The sequence below is a fragment of the Dermacentor variabilis genome, chromosome 7 (genome assembly GCF_050947875.1).
Source record: "Dermacentor variabilis isolate Ectoservices chromosome 7, ASM5094787v1, whole genome shotgun sequence".
NCBI classification, from domain to species: Eukaryota; Metazoa; Arthropoda; class Arachnida; order Ixodida; family Ixodidae; genus Dermacentor; species Dermacentor variabilis.
The window spans coordinates 115,472,851-115,494,962 of NC_134574.1; the positions used below are offsets into that span (position 1 = coordinate 115,472,851).

Below are 22,112 nucleotides of genomic sequence, written 5' to 3' on the forward strand. Positions count from 1 at the left end.
TCCCCCCTCCTCTGAAATAAATTTCTGGCTACACCACTGCTAACATAGCCCACCTGGGCGTGACCAGGTAGGGCGGTGCTCTCGAAAACTGGCTTAGCACTTGTCGAGCGGCCGAAGTGAATAAGGTCAGTGATCTTGACTGTTGAAGGCGACATCCATTGCGACTCCTTGTCGTCGACGACATTAGAGATGACACCGGCCCTATAGTCCGATTACCATACATAATAAACCCGCAGAATTCCACATGCTCGTAAGTATAAGTGCATGGTTTACATTCCCAAGCAAAGCTTGTATTGGCTCAAGTGCGGTTGTCATGATCACGCAGAAATCCAGTTGCTCTCAGAGCAGAGCAGCTGTGGGAAATGGAGGTTTGATGAGTCGACAGCTGCGCCGGCGCCAGAGCGTGTCATTAGCAAACATTCCAGCTGCATAGGCGCGCGCTCACGTCACGCACGCAACCAATCAAAGCCATTTCGCTTCTGCCGGGGAGGGAAAGGGCAGGAAAGGGCGTCGCGTGCGCTGCGCCGGCTTCGTTTCCGTTCAGTTTAGTCTCTGAAAACTGATGGGACGGCCACGCATGGCGCGTTCCCCCGAGGAACGGGCAGTGTTCGACGAGCGGCCGCGAGAACTCGCCCGTGAAAGGGCTCGCCGTCGATGCGCTGATCCAGCCGTTAGAGTCGCCCGAGCCGAGGTAATCCGACAGCAACGAGAAGATACCGAGCAAAGGGAGCGGGAGGCCGAAGCAATCTAGCACCGTTACCTGCGAGTTACTAACCGTAACGAAGGTCAGGTGCACGCAGGACAAGCTTCGCTTACCCCTATTTTTTTCGATAAGGGAAGGGTTGGTCTTTCTTTTTCTATAGGGCGTCGCTACGTCAATAGACACTTTCGTTTTCCTGGTATTCAACCGGACTGCATTTAACCTTTGAGGGGTCATTTCTCTAAGCATTGAGATTTTGCCTGAGTGTGGAACTCAAATTCTTCGAGGTGTCGACGTAGGCGATCACGCAAATCGGAGGAAGCGGTATAGCGGCGACTTTCTTACTCACGTCTTTAGTTGTCTTGCGGCCTTTTAACACGACACCGTTAAGGGCCCTATGTCGGAAAAATCCGGCGCCCCGCGTCCGGCGTCCACTGTCTTTTCGGCAAGATCATTTATGTTATGCCTTTTTATATTGGATCTTCTCAGTGTCAAATATTAAAGGTCCAAAACAGTAACAGGAGATCTGCCCACGCAAGAGACCGCGTTTCTACTAGAAAGCTCGCATTCAGGTTTGGTCGATGTGCTTGCCCTTGTAGCGTGCACTTGTAGTTCACAGAGTTCGCCCGCGTGGGTTTCCAGGGCTGCAGTTCCTACAGCTCGGTATACAAACTTAGCACCGCCACCGAGTGGGAGCATGAAGAATTTTGCGACTACTGGTGTTGCCTTTTCTTCTGTGCCGGCTAAGACGCACACTGGCACTCCTCGTCGAAGGGTTCGGCCCACCGGGCTTTTCTTGTTGCGCCAGGGATGGGACGATGCATGCCACATAGGTAATGCGGAGTGCTGTGGGAGCACCGATCCCATTGAGCGTTAGTTGCATATAGAATAACAAATCAGCCGTGGAGGAAGCCTAAGCTCCTTCGCTGTACAAGCAAATTCGCTGTAGTTGGCTTCGCTGTTGCGGCGTTCGCAATACATATGAACGATAGGTAATCGGCCGGGAGATACTTCGTTTACGGGTAATTACGTAATTGTAGTGTCGCTTGTTGTATATAGAGCCGTCCGACTGTATATGTCCAATACGGAGTGGTTAAACTTGGGTATCTAAAAGAGAATATTTGAAAGAGAATGTATTGAAAAAATCGGTAGTTTCCCCCAGGCACGTCACGATTTCAGATGCTACTGCAGAGCGCGGACTCTCCAAGTAGGAAAGCAGCAAAGGTAAATGACATGCTTCCTCGGTAAAACACAGAAAAATGAAGAAAAAAGCACCGATTCCTTTCATGCTCCAAATGATGAGGAGGCTTTCAAAATATACTATATTCAGGGCGTCCACCAAGCTCACATTTCCAAATTCCCCGAGTTTTCCAGGTTTTCCCTAAGCGCCTTTGCAAAATTTCCTGAGTGACACAGAACTTTGTTTTATGTCAAGGCGGGCTGACACCATGTCGCCCGATGCTGTCACTCTCTAGTAAGCATGTTAAAAAAATAAAAAAAGCTACTTAATGCAGTTGTCATAATAACGAGTAGTGCTTATCTTATTCAATAAGAAAGCAGAAAAGGGGGGGGGGGGGGCTAGCGAAATGCTCAGCAAATAAAATACTTGCGAAAAAAAGATTGTAAAAGCTATTGTGAATCGAGTCACACGTTCTCAAACACGAATAAAAATGAGATGCATACAGAAGCAAATATTTTCGAATATGAGCTATTTATATAGGTTGATTACAAGCTCCTTGGTATGATGTCCGAACAAGTGAGATTCTCTCTCAACAGCTGGGAAAGTCACCCTCATACTCTCAGACATCCTCTCAGCCCGCACACAAAGACTCAGTGTTGCGTTTCGCCGCTCGAAAGAGTTTATTTTGCTTTGGGTGATGGCCCCCTGCATCTCTGCATTAGCCAACACTTTGTTTTTTGAGCTCAAGCTCCTTCAAAACGGCGGCAGCACGCTTCCTTTCCCGCTCATTCCTCAATGCGTAGGTCCTTTCTCTTGTCGTCTTCTTTCCCCTGCGCGTTTGCCCCACGGACAGTGGCGTAGCAACGAGGGGGGCCGGGGGCCGTGGGCCCCGGGTGCAAAGGGCCAGTGGTGGGGGGGGGGGGGAGGTCATATACGTCTGAAGACACCCCTTTTTCCGCGGGCTACACCCGTAGGTGGGGGGGGGGGGGTGACAGAAGACCTATGGGCCCCAGGTGCCAGACGACCTAGCTACGCCACTGCCCACGGACCATTTGAACCATCCTCTTGGTCAGTTGTACAGTCAACGTACGATCTTTAGTACTCCCTAGGGGCCGCGAAAACATCCGACAAATCTGGCAGTTCGACAAAATGAACGCATGTCTTTTACTTCCCTTACGGGCTAAAATCGCCACAAGCACATCTGAAAACGCTCTGAACGCCTGCCAGTACAGTTATTAGGCATATCGGTGCTCATACTGTGACTAGAGATGGCGCGTGCACGCGTGTATAATTTAGGAATCATACTGCGTCCCGTGACAATTGCCTCTTTCCACGCGTTATGCTTCATCGCAATACGTTCGCGTATGCTTCACTACGTAACATCACTTAATTAAGGCGAAGACAACTTTCAGGAACCTGCCTTATGCTACGCGCCGTGCTTTCCGAGCTTCAAAGCTAATAGCGAGCACCACAATGGCAGAATCGCATTGCTGACAGCGGCGAATTCTTTCAATGAAAAACACGGCACCGAACGGCAAGAAGCTTAACAGCGAACGTCGAAGCAGCTAGGCCTAGCGCTGCCGCGGTGGTGGCACCTACGGCTGCAAGCGGACCGCGTGCGAGAGCGCCGTTCGAGGCGGCGAGGTAATCAAAATGGCGGCAGTGGTGGCTTTGATTAATGCCACTTCGGACCTGCGGTCATGGCAAAATGTCCGAAAAATCGGACGGCGAAGGGTACTTGCGTCCGAAATTTCAGACGTTCTTATGCATTGACTCTAGGGGTATGTGGTGGTGCCGCGAAGCTGTCCGAATTATCGGGCGTCCGGAAGGTCGGTCGTTGACTGTACACTGGCAACTCCTCCAGCCGACGAAACGGCTTCAAAGCAGATTCGTTACGATTCGTCTTTGTTACTCCAGCCAGCGTTACCGCGAATTTTTGTTCCATTTCAATAAAATTACAGCTAATTTTCCCTGATAGAAGCACAACTTCCCTGAGTTTTCCCTGACTATTTCCAGACTATTCAAAATCCGTGAAAATTCCCGGTTTTCCAGGTTGGTAGACACCCTGTATAATATTTCTCGGCACTTCGAAAATTGGCTGGTAGGCTTTCTGGAGCAAAAACCCGTGCACGTTCGTTGTGTGTCCGATTCTGCGGACGACACAAACAACTTGCATGGACGCAAGAAGGAAATGACTCGAGACATCAAACTTTCCTTCCTTTTATTATTTTTTTTACTTCGTTTTCATCTCCTTTCTTGTATAAATTAAACGAGGAAAAGAAAGCCGCAGCGTCACATATAGAGGTGGCGCGGCCGCGACAACAGACGCGTATCGAAAATGACCGTCGATCCAGAAAACAACACCGCGTATAGATGAGCGCGGATAAACACGCTTTTCGGGCCACATATGTGCGAGTGAGCCACCCGTCGAGAGAGAATCGTCGGGAACACTGCGTCACTCTCTACGTCCTGCGCAAGACGTGTGCGGAGAAACACGAAAAACCCTGCGCGTGTGGGCACTGTCGGTGCGAGTGCGGCTTCTTCTGCACGTGGGTGCCTGCGTCTGCAGACTACGCAGCAGCTATAGGGAACACCCAAATGTGTGATAAGAGGTTACCTGCTGTCACCTGCTCATGCATATACCGTGTGTCCCAGCTAACCTTATCCAAGGTGCTAGAAGAAAGAACGAAAACGAAAAAAGCACGTTGAGGGATACGGTTATAAGACTTGCGGTTAGGTCGTCCAACCTGTGACGAACACCGCATATTTCACCGTGTTTTATTTCTGTTTATTTTTCTTCTTAAAACAACTTGGTTAATGTTAGCTGGGACAACCTATAAAGATTAGGTGTACAGAAAAGAGGAGTGAAGAAAAAAAAAGAACAGGTCGTTAGAGGAAGGAGAACGGGTATTCGTAAGTACGGCAGTCTGTCCCTTTCTCTACAACGGTGCAGCACCGGAAGGTATGGAAGTTCGATGGGCCAGTCGTGGTTTGAACCAAGAACTATCCTGCCCTGAACAAGAAATGTGCTACTCTACTTTTATGTCACATTGCCACAATGCTTTGTTGCGCTATAGCCTGCACGTGCGCCTGATTGCAATTTGTTGTTTCTTAGGGAAGTGGAGGTGAAAAATATATGGAACAGCAGACAAAAATTCGGGAAAGGCACAGTCGGCGCCGCTTGTGAAAAGTTTAGACGAGTAGAATTTCTGACGTGCTTATGGTTTCACATGAAAGAAAAATTAAATTCCACAAAGAGCACACATATCATGCACAAGAGCGAACTGGACTGCCGGCCAACCAGTCGACCTCAAAATTTGAAACACTCCGATTTAGCGTTTTTTCTTTTTTTTTTTTCCTCATGTAACAATGCACGATTTGGGAAAGAGTCTTTACTGTTGCTTTCAGATAAACACTTGTATAACATAAATAAAGCCTAGATTTTTTTAAGCGTTTTTCATAGAAATATATCATTTATATCAATATATATATATATATATATATATCAATATATCCCGACTTTCAGTGAAATCCATTCGTATGTCTGCCTTCTTTTTATGTGCGTGCATGCGCTGTGATACGTTAATGTACATATACTAGTCAACGGGTGTCTTTCCATCAACTCTCTAAACTGACAGTTAAAGGTTAGTAGTAACGATGACGCTCATGTTTCAAAGACCCAGTCTGGTTCTAAGCACCTTCTTTGGTCATACGCCCCTGGATGTTTACCTGCTATGAAAACGGAATACAGGGGCACATAGTCAGGCAATCTCTGGCGTGGTTACTTGTACGTGATCACAGTACATTTCAGCTGCCTTCCTTGCCACAGCAACATCCTGCTCGACACGAAGACATATATACGAGCATTTCACCTAGTTGTGACTACGACACAGAATATCAGGGTGCGCTAACTATTCAAAACTATACAGACGATGCACTGCATGTGTCAATACTTCTCGTAGGAACTGATATCATCAGGGTTCTTTTATATGCTCCGAACTTCCAAGAAAGGTACGTGCCTTTCTGCACTCGTTTCACTGCATGTGCGTGGAATTAACACATTTCTGTGATGATATTACCTGCATGCTCAATACGATTCCACAAGCGCTCGAGCTCTCGTGATTCACACTTGATACTAGTTGGTAATGAATGCACATTCACTAAAGCCTATTTTGGAAAATACTGACATCGGCATGGCAACACAGGATATAATACGGCAAGATTTCACGGGCGAACAAGTTCTACGAGGCGAGTGTAAGCAGATGTGCAATATGTGCACAATTTTTTCCCAAAGGACTAGATCTTGCATAGCCGTTGACGGGAAGTAGCGTGGAAAATGACGCACACATAGGAAGAGTCTCTCTCTCCCTTTTGTGTGGGCGTTTTTTTTTTTCTCCTATGTGCTAATATCCCTCGACAGTGTTTCCAGAGGTGCATTTGGCACGTATATAAGCGCAATGCAAAACTAGTATGTACTGAACAGCAACACGCCGAAACCAGCCAGTACAAGTCCACGGTTGCCGATTATCAGGCTGAGCAGGCTCCTTGCACAGAAGCGAGCCGATGCTCGTGAGAGCAAAACCTCCGATGACTGCCGAGTCCAGAGATCACGAGCAAAGGTGCCACAAGTGCAACCATGGGTTTCAAAGTTGTGATAACGGCAAAACGTGTGTGCTGCCCAGTCTGTTTATGCCGGTCCAGTGGTTGACACTTCCATGGTGCATATACTTTGCGACAGCGCTACCCCATGACAGAATAAGTTCGTTCAGTTCCACTTAGTGTTCATGCCAACGACTTGTGTGCGCTATGGCTGACTTACTACCAGGTGATCGTCCTCGTGTGTGTGTGTGTGTGTGTGTTTGTGTGTGTGTGCGCGTGCGCACACGTGTGTGTGCGTGCGTACAATTTTATTTTTCGGAACAGATTGAATTTTTGCCCAGGTGGGGCACCTGGGCAAAAAGCTGCCGCAGCAGCTAGACTGGCCTAGGGTCCGTCATGTATACGGCATTGGCGTTCATGAACATTAGATACATCAATATTGAAAACAGATATATTTAGCAGATAATCGAAATGCGACCATCCAGCAACGTATTTCAAGCGTTCAGTGCAAGCCTGACGGATGTGCAATCTACTCATTCCTTGTGCCAGGTGTTCGGGCAGAACGTCTTGTCATACAAGAGCGTGCAAATATAACTGTGCAGCCCGCAAGCAACCAGCCTAGACTTCGGGCATTATATTATAGGCACATTATGCAGTCCTCTGGCCAATGTGTATAATGTTGCACTGCTTGGTGGGCATTACTGCAGTGCAGTGCTGTAAACGCAGAAATCATTCTTTCACCCTCATGCAGAGCCTTTAGACCTCATCTCGTGCTCATTTACTTTTTCGCATGGATACTTCTGAGACGTCCGACATGGTCTGCAATGATACTGGCTACCTTATGCGGTGTGCATCATCACTAGGGGTACAAGAGGCAAAAATTTCCATTTGCAAGGGTTGCTTAACTTCACTTATCACATCTAGAATCACAGTGAAAGAAATTTTATGCATCCTGACTGCAATTAGCTTGATTTAACATGAATCCTTGCCTCGTGCTGCAAGCATGCCATGACCACAATGGTACCTGCAAAGCGAAGCAGCAACTAGAGTGGTTCCGTGCAATGCATCCCACTGGTAAGACAAAACGAAAAAGAAGAGCAAACACCAACCTTGTTTTTAAACACAGCGCCGCTCATACAGACAGTGCCCACATGCGCTACGCCAACAAACTTTACACTAGATGGAACACCCAGAGGATACACGTCGACACATAGGAGGCTATTAAGCCAGGATGCCTGGGGCACCACACATCCACTCAACATGCATGACAGTCAATTACAACATGGGAAACCACCAGGTAGGAGCTTGCTCCCAGGAAGATGTGCACTTGAAGATGCCAACCTGAGCTGCATCTTGGCTTAATGTAAGTGGATGCCACGTCGCAAACGTCCTCCTCCTCAACTTTGACCCACAGATTGCAGCCGAATGGATCACGATGGCATAAACAAAGCACTTGGGATCGTGGATTCTCCTAGCTAACCTTTAGAAGGAAAAACAAAGAAAGAATCTTGGTACAGCGTGCTTTTACGCATTGCATCTACTTAACCTTTCGAGTCAATAAACTTGGAGGCAATGTAACAAAATGCCAAAAACGAATGGCAAGTTTATAACACAGAAAAAAAGAGCTAATTTTTGCACCACCTGAAGCATTTAAGCAGCTAATTTCACATATTAATAATTAAGGTGAAACAAACAGCGAAACTTTCTAATTAAATATACATATATGAAAGAAAAATAACTTTCGAATGTCGAATCGAATACCGAAATATGTTCTTTCTAAACAAAGCAAAATATAAAGGTTCTGCAAGTTCCGTTGGCAACAAAACAAAACATTTACATTATGTGGCACACATATTGCCTTTAACAGCTGGATGTCAGGTCAATTAAGAGACTTGTAAATGAGAAACAATGAAAAGGTGAATGCATCTGGTACACCAATGACTATAACAGTAATGATTTAATCAGCACTTATTACATTGGTCTTTCTTCTTGTAGACTGCGACAACTGTTGTTGTCCCTGATAGTATTTGGACAGAAAGTAATATTCTACACCTTCGAATAGTGAATTCTCGAATCAAATACGAAGCAAAGACTATTTGATCAGTATTTGAAGCTTCAAATATTTGCACACCACTAATTAAATATCATCTGCACAGCTGTTAGAGCCTCAAGCACACCTTCCTGGAAGCAGCTTCCACACTCCCGACAACTGCCAGCAGCAAGAACAGCAATCAAGACAGCCCCACAACACCCACTATGACTATGCTAAGCATCAGGTTTGAGGCCGCACCTTCTAGCAACCTGCTTCTATAAACAGGATAACACGCACAGTTACAGGTTCAACCATGTTGTGCACACATATACGTCGTTTCTTTCGCACTTTCAAGCTATACATATGTCGCATTGTGCGTTAGCTAACCATATACAAACACACGGATCAATACCAAGATAGATGAGAAGAGGCATCACACTCGCCTGCATTGGCGAAACATGACCGTGGGCCAATGGATACGCTATATACACTATAAACTCTCCTTCGCAAACCAAAATAGACGTCAAAGGAAATACAAGAGGACCCAAGACAACCCTTGACAGTAGTAACCGTTACATCATTTACGAATTGGGAGCCAGAGCCAGTACAAAATAAGATACCTGTGCATGTGTAGCCCCATGTGGGTAATAGCAGTCAAGAAAGCCACAGCTATGGAGAATATCCAGAAGGCGCAGCTCTTGCAGGCATGACAGTAAGAAGAGTACAGGGTGCTTGACGTGTGCTGTCAGCATGATTTGTTCTCAAAACAAGACACTCTGACAAGTCTGGTTGACTCACAATTGGCCGTGTAAAATGTGGTTGTGAATCAAGAGGCACAACTCTGGGCAAAAATCATGCACAGTATTCTGCATCGTCTCAACAGAATGCCTACCCAGTACAACGAAAAGTAAACAGAATGACAACAAACTTTCTATGATGACCATTGTAAGGGAAGCCAGTACAAAAGTAGCAAGCAATGAAATTAACAACCCTGCACTACAAAACAAAGGATTACAACCTCCCAAACTACTAACGTTATGGCTGCAAGCCAGGTCTTGTTAGCTTCGATCAGCACGTTTCACTTATTGTGTAATGTAAATGGGATGCAACATTTTCTTGCTGTACCGTACATACTTTTGACAGCCTGTGTAGTCAAAGCGGCATTAAAAGAGCACAACTTGCACTCAACACGCAGGAAAGATACAGCACTCAAGGCAGTAGTCGCAAACGAAAGAACATTTTGCAATGTGATCACATTTAACATCTCTCTACGCAACACAGACACCTGAACAGAATCCAAGAAGGGGGAAAAAATAAACGATAGGACAACCAGAGATAGTGCCATACAGACTAAAATCAACCAAGCTGTTTAACACTTTATGAAACATGGGGCCTACACACACAATCATTTGGATTCTTGTCGTAATCTCCAATAGGAGGCTCAAGACTAGCTGTTACACCCTGTTCAGAACTACTCGGCACAATGCCGCAAAGGCTAGAGCTTTCCTGTCAGCCAGTCAGTAACGAGAGCCGATTGTGTGTTTCAAGAAAGGAGGGTTCACCCGTTGCGCACTGCTAATCCTTCATTTGGCATCGCACAGAGGTTGATCAGAGCAGGACAACAGGGGAGCCCTTCTCTGTTCTGGTTGGCCAACTCAACCCGTACTTTTTGTTGTGCTGCACAGAATTGGTGAGATGGAGTGCAAGTCTCCCCAAACAATAACTATAAGTAAACCTCTGCAGTAAGTTGCTTTTAGTTTCAATTCTGCTTCCTTCTATAAATATCTGCAGAAAAATCATGCAACCTGGAAACGAAATGATGAGGTCAGTAGCAACACACAGGCAAGGACTGGAAGATGCAAAACTGTAGTGTATTCCCTTTTGACAAGGTATTAATACTTACGTAGAGAATAGTTATTATTCAATGCGTGTCTGTTTCACTTCACCTTGCATTCTACAAAAATCTCTCTACTCTCTCCCCTCGTACAGCCCGATATTGGTCAACCGATCAGTCCGAGTTGCACAATTACCAAACCGATCATACACACCTGCGCTGTGCAGGAGCACAGGGCACTTAAGTTATTTACATTTTCCAGTCATTGTTCTTGAGGCACTACTGCTTCGAGGAGTAAAACTGGCCCAACGATAGCCCGAGTTGCCATTCTTGCAGTGCGAAACACTACAAAGCGTGGTATTGAGTATAACACAGTTGACGCTGCTTCTGCACACATAATTCTGCACACAATCAATATGATATTAGGCACCCCACCCCCTATCATTGGGACTTATTTCACTGCTTTACCTTCCAAATGTACTTCAGTAACATGTGCATCACTGAATGTAAAGGTATGATGATTGATCATCACCACCAGCCTGTTCTTATGTCTACTGGAAAACGAAGGCCTCTACTGTTGATTTCCAATCGCCACTGCCTTGTGCCAGCTGACCCCATCCTATGCCTGCGAATTTCCTCATTTCATTACACCACCTAATTATCCGTTGTCACCGACTGCACTGCCCTTGCCTTACACCCATTCTGAACTCTAATAGACCACCTGGGTAACCTGCCCTATGTATTACATCCCTGTCCAACTTACATTTCTACATCTTAATCTCAGCTAAAATATCAGCTGCCCCTGCTCTCTAATCCACACTACCACCTTCCTATACTGAACAGTATTATTCTATCTTTAATAGTACTAATATTAGTATTAATAGCATAGTAGATGTAGACTATTACAGTGGCATAAGACTAACACAGGAATAACGTCCTTGAGCACATGAAACCCCAGTGTACCCTTGAAAACAAGGTCATGCATCACGGGGGTCTGCTATGGCTCATGAAAAGTTATTGAAACGTGCCATGTTCAGCCTTTGGCTCCTTTATAATAGTCGAACCACGATATAACTAACACAGACATAACGAATTATCGGATATAGTGAAGTAAATAACAAATTATGTCATTGTTATTAGTGTAACATGCGCTATGCATTTATAATGAACATTGGGTATAACAAAGCTATTTTTACGTCACACGCGACTTCGTTCGTTGTTACGGGATTCAACTCTACAATGAACTTTTACAGATAAAGAAATTCACTAGGATTGTGCCGATTCTGTCAATAGCATCATGTCGCAGTTAGTTTGTGCAGAAACTTCAAGGTGGTGTTGTCACCCACCTTTGTTCTTGCATCTTTTTCTGACTTATCAAGCCTCCACTCGCGGTAAGAGCGTCCTTTTTTTTCGTATTGTAGAGGAGTAACTTACTTATACAGCTCAAATTATTTCTCTTTAGTGTTTCTCTATGTTCTGAAAAGCCCCACAAGGTCAAGCACGTGAAAGTTGCAAGCCAGATAACAGAAGCCAACGTCTGTGCTCGTACTGGCTGAGCAATTGCTGACGAATTATTTAGCCAGCGATTGTGCAGTCGTCGCGATATTGTACTCCACTACACGTATGTGCCTCATCTACACAGTTACATGTGGAGCAAGTAAATGTTTCACGCATAGCCAGTTGACAGCTTCATGATGTCCAATATGACAGCAATGTCAATAATAAGTACACAAGTACTGATTGTTGCATTTAAATCAAGCAGCTAATAAGGCAGGTACAGTTCACCAGTAACAGCTAGCCTACTTCGGCAAATTCTGTGCTGTCACTGCGTTCAATTAGCGGCCGCCAGTAACGTGAGGTAAATATAACCACAGAGACCTTTGTATTGGTCACTAAGACAGCTGCTTTATAACCTACTTTAATGACCAATAGCAATGTCCTACAGCAATGTAGTCAGCAATAAAATGCAGTGCTATAATCGTGTTGAACGAAATACTTGCCGAGGACACCACTACTCAATTCCACTTTACAAAATTTGCAAAACGTGCAAACAATGTGCGTGCAATGAGGAATCTAAGTAAGCGAGCAAAGCTGCTAACTAGGAGAGTTGATGACAAAATGTGTTACTGATGCATCAAGCCAGGAGATTTTGAGCATTGAAGCTTTAGCTCGGGCCCAACTCCGACGTAGCTATTCAAACACATGTAAAACGCAAAAACATTTTTTTGAGACAACCCCTCGACCGATCTTAATGAAGTTTGTTGCATTTGAGAGAAAAAGGTAAATTCTGGTGATTGTTGGAATCGGAATTTCGATTTAGGGCTTGAATATTGTTAAAAAAATCTGAAAGTTAGGAAGAAATAGAAGCACGAAGTTTACAAATAGCTCTGCATCAAGAACAGATATCGCGGTTCTGTAAACAGCATCAACTAGATAATTGAAAGCGGACACATTTGATATATCACTTTACATCTTACATGAATTTGTTACGTTGTGTACAAGGGTTCTGCAAAAGCTGTATTGCCATATTACTGAATTTTTTGAGATTCATGTGTAACATATCAATTTTGTCTGCTTTAGAGGTACTATCAGATGCAATTCACATAATTGTGATATAACTTTTCATTGCAAAGTTAAAGAGTTGTAAACTTGATAGTTTCGTTTCCTGAACATTTTCGATTTTTGCTGCTTTTTAATAATGTACGGCCTATATAAAAAACTCGAAACCAACAGTCACTAGATTTTAAGTTTTCTTTTAAATGCGACAAACCTCGCCAAATTTGGTGCAGTGGTTACCGAGAAAAGCTAACTCTCCTTTTACATCTATTTAGATAGGAGCGCCCGAGCTAAACCTTCCTCGTAAGACAATAGATGTATGGGCTTTTGTTTTCTCATAGCTCCTTCTGCAAGAATGTGATAAAATCTTACAAAAGCTGCTGGGCTTATAGTTAGGCATGAACACAACTGGTTTGCAAGCAAGCACCACAATGGCAGCAGACACCATCCAACAAAGACGAAGTGAAATATATAACTTTAACGCTTTCAAACTCAAGACTAAGCCATGGAATACTTGCAAGAACATTCTAGCATCCCTTATATCAGATGGCATGTTTCGTTTTTCCTGAATATTATCAATACTAAAGCAGCAAAAAGACAAGAGAGAGAGAGAGAGAGAGGAAGATACAGGAAAGAAAAGAAAAACTGCTGATTGAAATGCAGCCTGAAATAAGCTTCCCTGCATTTTCTAAATGTATTTCAGCAAAGCTTGAGCCACGGATGAACAACAAACGTTTTAGAGACTGCAAAATTAAAAAAAAGAAAGAAATCTGCCAAGGTGGGCTTTGCTAATTTACATATTGCAACAAGAGTAAACTGACAAGCATAGCAACCATTGTCAAAATGCAGCCCACAAATCCTTCGGAAAGGCAATGAACACCCAATCCCCACTTCATGCGAGTGATATCTCTGGCCAGCGGTCCAATAAAACCCTGCATTGTTGTCATTCAACTCTACTAGAAAAGATGGCGATGTCCATCTGAACAGAACAGTGTCACATGATAAAAAAAAAATAACAGATGAGCCAGTGAGAATTGACAGATGCGGCATTGAGATACTGCAGTGGAAAGTGCAGTGGAAAGTGCCAACTGGCAAGGACTACGTTGGGGATGAGGAAGCAACTGCCCTCAGTAGTGAACTTTTTCGTCAATCAGACATCACTGAGATGCCCATTCTTGTACTTTTGATGCTGCTTTCATTGTACATTGCATTTGCCTTTATAGTGGGCCTTTCACTAGTAAACTTGCCGACATATCTGGCGCTGAAACTGCTTGCTTCTTGTACTAAGACCCATACTTTCTTGCACAATGTATTTTCTCACTGCTTATATGACAGCTCGTCTCAACCTTCTAAACGGGAGCAACCTCTCGCAAGACATTAGGCCCCGTTGCGACCTGTGCACGCGACACCTCTTACGAGGTCGTTCTGGACACGCGACACTAGAATTATGCGCTTTCAAGAATTACCGGGCAGCTAACCGACCATGAACAGCTGAACCCAAGGGTGTGCAAGAAAGTAAAAACATTGTCATCACGTGGAACTTCCGTTGTTCAATTTGAATAGATTTCTGGCACTCTTCCATAAGTAAACTTGTTAAGATGCGTTGACACACCTGATCAGTGCACAAATCAGTGCATAACTGACAGAAACCTTGCAAATTTGGCATCTTGCTAAGAATAATGGAGTCACAGGCGAACTTCGCACTTATAAAGCGGACATCATTGACATAAGCACGGAAATTTCTGCCCAATTGAAACGATCCGGGAAAATGGACCATTTTTCTGGCTGCACACCATGCCTCCATTAACATAATCAATTGGCACAGTTATGTGGTCACTAGAATCATCACGTGGCATGACGACAAAACATTTCAGTCCATTCATTTTTCGAGTTACACCTTCAGTCTGAAACGAAGGTTACCAAGCACAGTGAGAAAAGCTTTGCAACTTGCAAATACCTTAGATTGAAATATGGAATCATGACTGGCAGCTATGGGATGGCCACATTAACATAAATGACTGCACTAGCACAAATAAACATGTGTAGCCCAGCACACGCAAGCGTGAACAATAGTGCTACTGAACTCTCGCCACTGACGAAGTCAGAATTTTCCTTTTTTTTTTCTGTGATCCTGCAGGAGCTCCGGACATGCAAGACATCAAAAATCATCACTCAGGCACAAGCACATGAAGGAATGATAATATGACTACGAGGAACTAGCACCTAATTTTTTCAAAGCAACACTAAATTATAAAGCCAAAAAAGAAATCCAGCTACAAGTGCAAACACAAGTGCCTACAGCTTCTCTTGTTTAATCTTACTGCAAAACTGGCTTCCAAGTTCTTTTTAGAACAGTTTGAGCCAGCTAACTCACATTTGGAACTACAAACCAGTTAGGCTTAACCAAACACACAGACCTGGTGGAGAAACACTATAGCTGCCTACCATGCGATCGTCGTCGCACACTTTTCAACACGTAATATCAGAGACTGCAGCCATCAGAGCTGTCTGGTGGAATGGTTATGTATTTAGGACGGGACAGCGAGTCTTATGGCGATGTTTTCTTTCTGGCGCATTTCCAAATGAAGCTTGCCTCCCTAAGAGGGACTACTGCCTTTCTACAATTCTACAATTTCCCTTCTTTGCATGTAGCTGCATTAATGTTGTGTTTGGGCTGATTTCAGACACCTTCGATGCCACCAACTTGCATCAATTAAAAATTTCTGCAAACTAAATTCCAATCTTTTAAAATTGAATAAGACACTTTCCAAGACAAAATTATATGTTATGGCACACTGATATGTAGACGGCTATTGATTGATTCCCAAAATTGATACTACCAGAATATGTAGGTGAAAAGATACATGCACGATATATTTGCTTTCTCAGAGACCAAGCGAGTGAGACCATTTTACAGAGACACTTGTCTACACCAGAGAAGCCTGGACATCAAATATAGGCCAATTTCAACTCTTCGTGCCTAACGTATGCTCCCTCATCAGCAGTGTTTACCACTTTAATCAGCTCTGGGAAGCCAAAACGCTTGAGCATCTTTGGGCAACTCTCAATCATGCTGCTTTAAAATGCATTAATAAGCGAAGCAAAACTTCTATCTCTTTGAATCGGCTATAATTTTATTTTGAATTGTTGCAAGTCTACCGTACAGGGTGCAACAAACAAGTCCCATCGACACAAGCACTTGCCATTATAAATGGTTTCATCACAAATGAATAGAACTGTATGGCAAGATTTCATTCGCGCTTACAGCTGAAGTTGCGTATCTTATACTAGGAACATCGAGGATTGGCAAACGGTACCTAAAAATCAGCAGACGGTATTCAAAAGCGAGTTTAGACATTTCCTCTGCAAACAAGACAGTTCCTCTACTTTTCTTTCCTTCACTCTTACTTCCCTCACATTCCTAGCAAGCCAGCTTTAAAAATAGAAAATGAGTGGCAATATTCGAAGGAAATGTGCAGCTCTAGGTCAATTGGGAGATAACTGCAGCTGTCCTATTGTCCCCAGCTTTTGCACGTGTAAGCATCCTGATGGCTTGATAAACCAGGCTGAACGTCACAAAAGCGTGACAATGGCACTTTATGCCTTCATGCCTCGTTGGTTCTTTAAGTCGCAAGGTTCTACAGGTTGATGTCTACTGCATGCACGCTTCCATTAATACCTACACGAAGGTACGCGTGTGTACAGGTTAATTAAACAACACCGATACGCCAATTTATAAATTTTGTGGCAGTGCTTTATTAAGCTCCCTTGGAATAGCAAGCGCTGCAGCAGAGCGGTGGTCCTAGGCTCGACTGCCGGATAAGGATAATTTTTTCTTTTTTTTTTTCCATTTGCAAAGTTTGTTTCCGAGAAAAACATGAAAGCTTATATTGTAGAAGTAATCAAGTAGATAGAACGTCTTCAAAACTTTCAAGTCTAAATTCCATCCCACATACTTTTGCAGAGCACATTTGACGGATCTCCAGTGAATGTTTACTTTTCTTTGACAATCCTTGGAAGACCATAGCTTTAAACAGGAATAAACATAACAACAACAAAATATCCTGAAGCAAACGTTTCACGTTGCCATGGTTTCATTCACCACAATGTTATGTCCTCAAGATGGTACCACACCTGAATCCATTTAAGCCACTAATGCTACATATTATTCGAACCATATAACTCCCAAAATTTTTCCCAAATAAACGTAAAAAAACTTCACAATTTTTTTATTTTATAAGAATTTTTTTCACTCAACACACAGTTTTATGCTTGATTTCATCCCAAATATTCAGGAAGAAAAACACAGTACAGGGGCTTTCCCTCAGCACAAGTGCAAGTTTTGAATACATTCTAGGGCCTTGTTGATACGCTCCGAGAAACTGTGCAAGGAAAAACATACTTGGATTGTATCGTCTAAATAGGACATTTCCAGAGCCCTCAGCCATGAGAGCACAAATTGTGAAGTTGCGTGAATTGGGAATGTGATTCCATGAGGTTCTGCTCCGATTGTGTAGACACGTGATAATCAAAACAGAAATAGCCACACTAAATACACGTGCCAACAGCACGGCTTCAAATGAGTTGACTGCGTTTCGCTTTTGACGAGAAAAGCAAAAATAATAATTGTGGCCTGGACAAACAGGACTTGTAGAAGCAGTACTACCATACCAGTACCAGCAATTTTAAACCATTCAAGCAGCAGTTGTCTTTAGGGAAGGCTAGATGTCCAGCATAAAGTGCTGCTGGTACTACTGGTATGAACTGCAATACTGGTACAAACTGCTAGGATGACTATATGTCGGGCCTGGGAGTAAAAGGGTTAAGAGACCAGTATACAATTAACCTCGAAATAACCTTCCTGTTTAGAACTCGAACTAGGACCCTTGCTTCAATTCTAATCCATGAACACAAGAAGGACACGTTGCTGGGTTAGTTAGCGCATAGCAAGTAAACAAGAGCATTCTTGCATAAACCAGGCCCCTACAAAAATTGTACACAGACAGAACACACGTACACATACTTGTGTGTATTGCTTTTGTGGCCAACTGGTCAATGCAATAATCTTCTTATTTACTGACATGAACACAATTCCACCTGCCAAATCAAGAAAATGAGCAACGCACCGTACCAAATGAACTTGTACAATTGGAGCAGAACAAAGAAGTCAGGCCTCCCACGAGATGTTGGGGAAAAGGTTTATAAAATACAGCCCAGAGAGAAATGCGGCATGACCATCTACGCCAGTTTTCATTTTTAAAAGGATACTGTGGAAACAAAAATGCCGGGACGCGGAAGACTTAGATTGGACACTGCTTGGCCTCGCATGCGGTCGTGGTTATGAAAATGAAGGAGTTTTTGGAATTCAACATTTACTTGACCCTTTTCAAATGGTACGCCTTGCTCTGATGTTATCCAAAGACACGAAGTGAAGCGCTGGCCAAAAGAGTGATGAAATTTAATGACGTTTCAGCATCACTAAATTGTGAACAAGGCTCCAGTATTGACAGCCTAAACTTCAATTCAGTCTTTATTTTCTCTTAGACTTCACCAGATTTCCCTACTCTTTTTGTCTGTGCTTGATTTTCTGTCTTTGGAGAACGTGTATTTTCCCAGCCAGACAGGTAGCCGTCAAACTTTGTATTTCGCCTTGCACTGATGTTCGCTCAAGTATATGAAGAAAACAAATGTACAATAACAAATGACACATTAATAATGAGCCCTGAACTAATCTTTCCTCAAAATTCAGCAATTTGCCAGAGGTAGTGTTCGAATTTAGCGCAAACATAAGCCATCATGAATACTCATGTTTTAATAACCACACCTACTGTTAATAACTTAAACAGGGCCCTAATAGCCACTTAACCTTCATGCAGGACTAACATTTGTCCCCCCATGAGGTCCTCAAGAGGTCTTTGGCTCTCAGAGAAAGGTCTCAGTCCAAAGCCTACACTTCCTACCATTTCTGTGCATACCATGGCATCCCCCGTTTTGAGTGTCCTAAGAAACTCCACGGGAGCCGCAAGGAATTGTGCGCCTCGTCTGAACAAAGTCTATTTACATGTCTATAAGTTACGACTCACAAGAATTACGACTCACAACACAGTCAGGTCCGTCTGTCATGTGCCTTGACACTAATGCTTAATTTTCACATAGCACACAATGACCTTAGGCATGAATTTTGATCAACAGCAAAAAGCTCCTGCCTCCCCATTCGCATTGTGTTTAAACCAACCATAGATTCACCCAATCAAGCCAACCTAGGACTTGCCACTTGAATTTAGCCATGCTTTATGAACCTCCTTATTAGCTACAGTGACATAATTTCATACTTAATAATAGTTCATACTGATCTAGCATGCAATGATTTGGAAGCACATCAATTAATGAAATAAAGCAAGCTTTGCAATGATTGATCTGTCACAGATTATTACCAGTTGCATGATGCCATCTAACTGATGGTTAGCACTTGTCTAATGGCAAACTGGAAGGCCAAACTCAAATATTTGCACACCTCTGCTATTTAAATGGGGTACCTCTCATGAAAAAAAATCTATACAGAAATCTGCAAATAAACTGCAAAGAGGAATGGGCTGTTAGACACGAAAATTCTGCGAAAAGAAACACATTTTAAGCTGGTCCTACAGCTCTCTTTGATTGAGCTTCTCTACCTCCAAAGGAAAAAAATGGAGAAAAAAAACAAGACTATGTACAGAACACCAAAATACCACTGCGCCTACTTCCTGCAGGGATAAAAACTCAAAAGAACTCCTAGCGAAAGTGTCTTTCGTCTTCAGCACTAGAAAACACATGTAAACAGCATGGTGGCCGCGAGACCTCAATGGGGAACAGAAAACAACAAAAAATTTCAGCCAGCTCGAGAGAACAACAATCGCCAGCAATCGCTGCTTTCACAACCACACTTGGAACATTAAAAAGACGCAACCCTTTCCAAGAGCTTGAGGAACATGTTTGCACATTCTTTTCTTTCAGACGCCCCCCCCCCTCCTCGAGATCAGCTCAGTGACCATCCGCTTCCCGACGAGCGCGGTGTTCCAGAGCCCCATGTCTCGTCCACCAAGTGAGGAGGAGGAGATGGCCTGGTGATGCGCGCCGCCACTTATGTACAGCCTTCGCCACCCGTCGCCGGTGGCTACGCCCACAGGAATGCGTCGCTGCAGCAGTGGGGGCAAATCAACCCGTCGTCTGCGACGGGCGTGAGATGCTGTTGTTTGTCGTCATGGCACTGATCTCCCACCTGCAAATGCGACTTCTGTTGCAGCGTACGCACTTGGCATCTTCGTTGCAACGGGCAAGTGTGGCTGCCACAGATTACTGTCATACTCCGTGGCCTTTTCGAAAGTTTGTGCCGAGCGCGGGAGCAGAATGCACTAAAAGTCGCCCCAACTTGATCACGTATAGGAACGACTCTTTTCTAACTTGAGCTCTGTCCTGTGATGCTCCCTCCTAGTTCTTTCACTCCTCTATGTTTATCCTAATACCGGCATACCACAAAGTTTGGTCTTGTGTTTGATATTGTGAGCAGCAGCATCGTGCTAAAAAGTCATGCCAAAATTGGCACGACGAGGTGACCGAGGAAATGGAGCCCAAACGTGGCTGTAATAGAATTCAATGACGCAGACAAGTCATCTGGGCAAAACATTGATTAAAAGCAACATTTCTTGCTCGATTAATCCTCATCATTGCAATAACTGCAATAGTAGAAGTAAATGTTTACATCTACCTTGGAAAAGTTAGAGCAACTATGCTACAGTGATCTAGAAGGGCATGATAACACTTACATACTTTGTTGAAGTGTTGAAAGCCAGTATGGAAATTATAGAGAGCCAGTGAAGGGGAACTGCAGCACCACCATTAACTGTAGAACCTGCTTCCCCAACTCGCTATGCACTATACATATGGTTACCATAGATACAAGGTAACCGTAAGTGACAAGTCGCAGGGGAAAAACCAGCAAAAAAAGTTGCCGCATAGGACAAGTAAGCTAACAATGACTGCTGTTAATGTTAAGCTTCTGCCCTGACAGCCCTTAGTAACGAATAACTTTTTTCCCCTCAATGCTAAAACTCACGATTACTCAAGTGAAGTTACAGCGGGCCAAATGTGCAATTAGCATCTGCATTTTCACATTCTGTAGTCGTATTACGAATACATCTCTTTAATTAACATGACCACTGCCACGGTCTCAATGTTACAGCTGAGGACATAAATGATGGTGCCCAAGACCACTGCCCCCATACGTGTGGCAATCACAATCACGTGACAGCTCACCTGATGTCCTGTGGCAAGTGGCTGATGTCCATACGTGCATCTATGACAGCCAGCAGGCATAGGGTCTTCAGCGTTGGTGCTGCAATGACACGGAAAAAAATAAATTCTTCTTACTCTGCCGATTCCTCGATTACCTTCACTGAATAACTGCAAACAGCAGTTATTAAAGGGACACTGACGACAAAAATGATTTCGCCTGTATTAGTAAATCACCCTTCTATAATACCGAACCTGCCAGTCCCACTGTGAGAAGAGGCTTCGCAAGGAAGAAAAGACGCAAAACGGAAAGATGGGTCGCAATGCCACCTTGAAGTTTCCAAACCACCTTGCCATGACGTGGTCGATTTTGATGGATTCTCCTATGGCCTAGTCATTTCTTTATCGGTAAAAATGGACTACAGTAGAACCTCGTTGATGGCATCCTGTTTCATACGATTTCCCAATACCACCGTTTACAATGAACACACAAAAAAAAGAAGCTAACTTTGCTGGGTCATTTTTTTAACTGTTGATACATACGTGGAAAACACAATCTTTTGGCACCGACCTTCAGCACATGGCCAAACTGCGGTCGATATGGTAAGTTTTCCGACTGCTAGACCCCATGTAAACAAGAAAATGTGCAAGGCGTGTGCGGTCGAGAACAGTAGCCGCCTGCCACGGCAGCAGCTTCCCCGCGGTACTCGCCTGCCCATGTCACGTGAAAACACCTGCACCAACTCAGTTTCCTATTTCGGTACCAGCGAATTTCCTCAAAGGTTGTTGCGCGCAATCAGTGCCAATAATCCGACTGCAATAAGCATCTTCACATATCTGCGTCACAGCACGGGTGACGCAGTGCCATTGCAAGCATACTGCACGGTTTTAATAGGCAATAATCCAGATGTGCCATGCTGTTGACAACATGAAACGAGCGTCA

The 22,112-nt window shown here is 43.9% G+C and overlaps 1 protein-coding gene across 7 annotated transcripts in view; it reads right to left on the reverse strand.

Annotated features, from left to right (window-relative positions):
- Positions 1–4,084: 4,084 nt before the first annotated feature.
- Positions 4,085–22,112, reverse strand: part of LOC142587806 (kelch domain-containing protein 3) — a 124,042-nt gene continuing 106,014 nt past the window's right edge. For all 7 annotated transcript variants that reach the window (XM_075699079.1, XM_075699083.1, XM_075699082.1 and 4 more), the window contains 2 exons: positions 21,194–21,272; positions 4,085–20,159 (listed from right to left, as the gene is read on the reverse strand). In XM_075699079.1, coding sequence (XP_075555194.1) covers positions 20,096–20,159; positions 21,194–21,272 — 143 coding nt within the window. In that variant the 3' untranslated portion in view covers positions 4,085–20,095. The remainder of the gene's footprint in view (positions 20,160–21,193; positions 21,273–22,112) is intronic.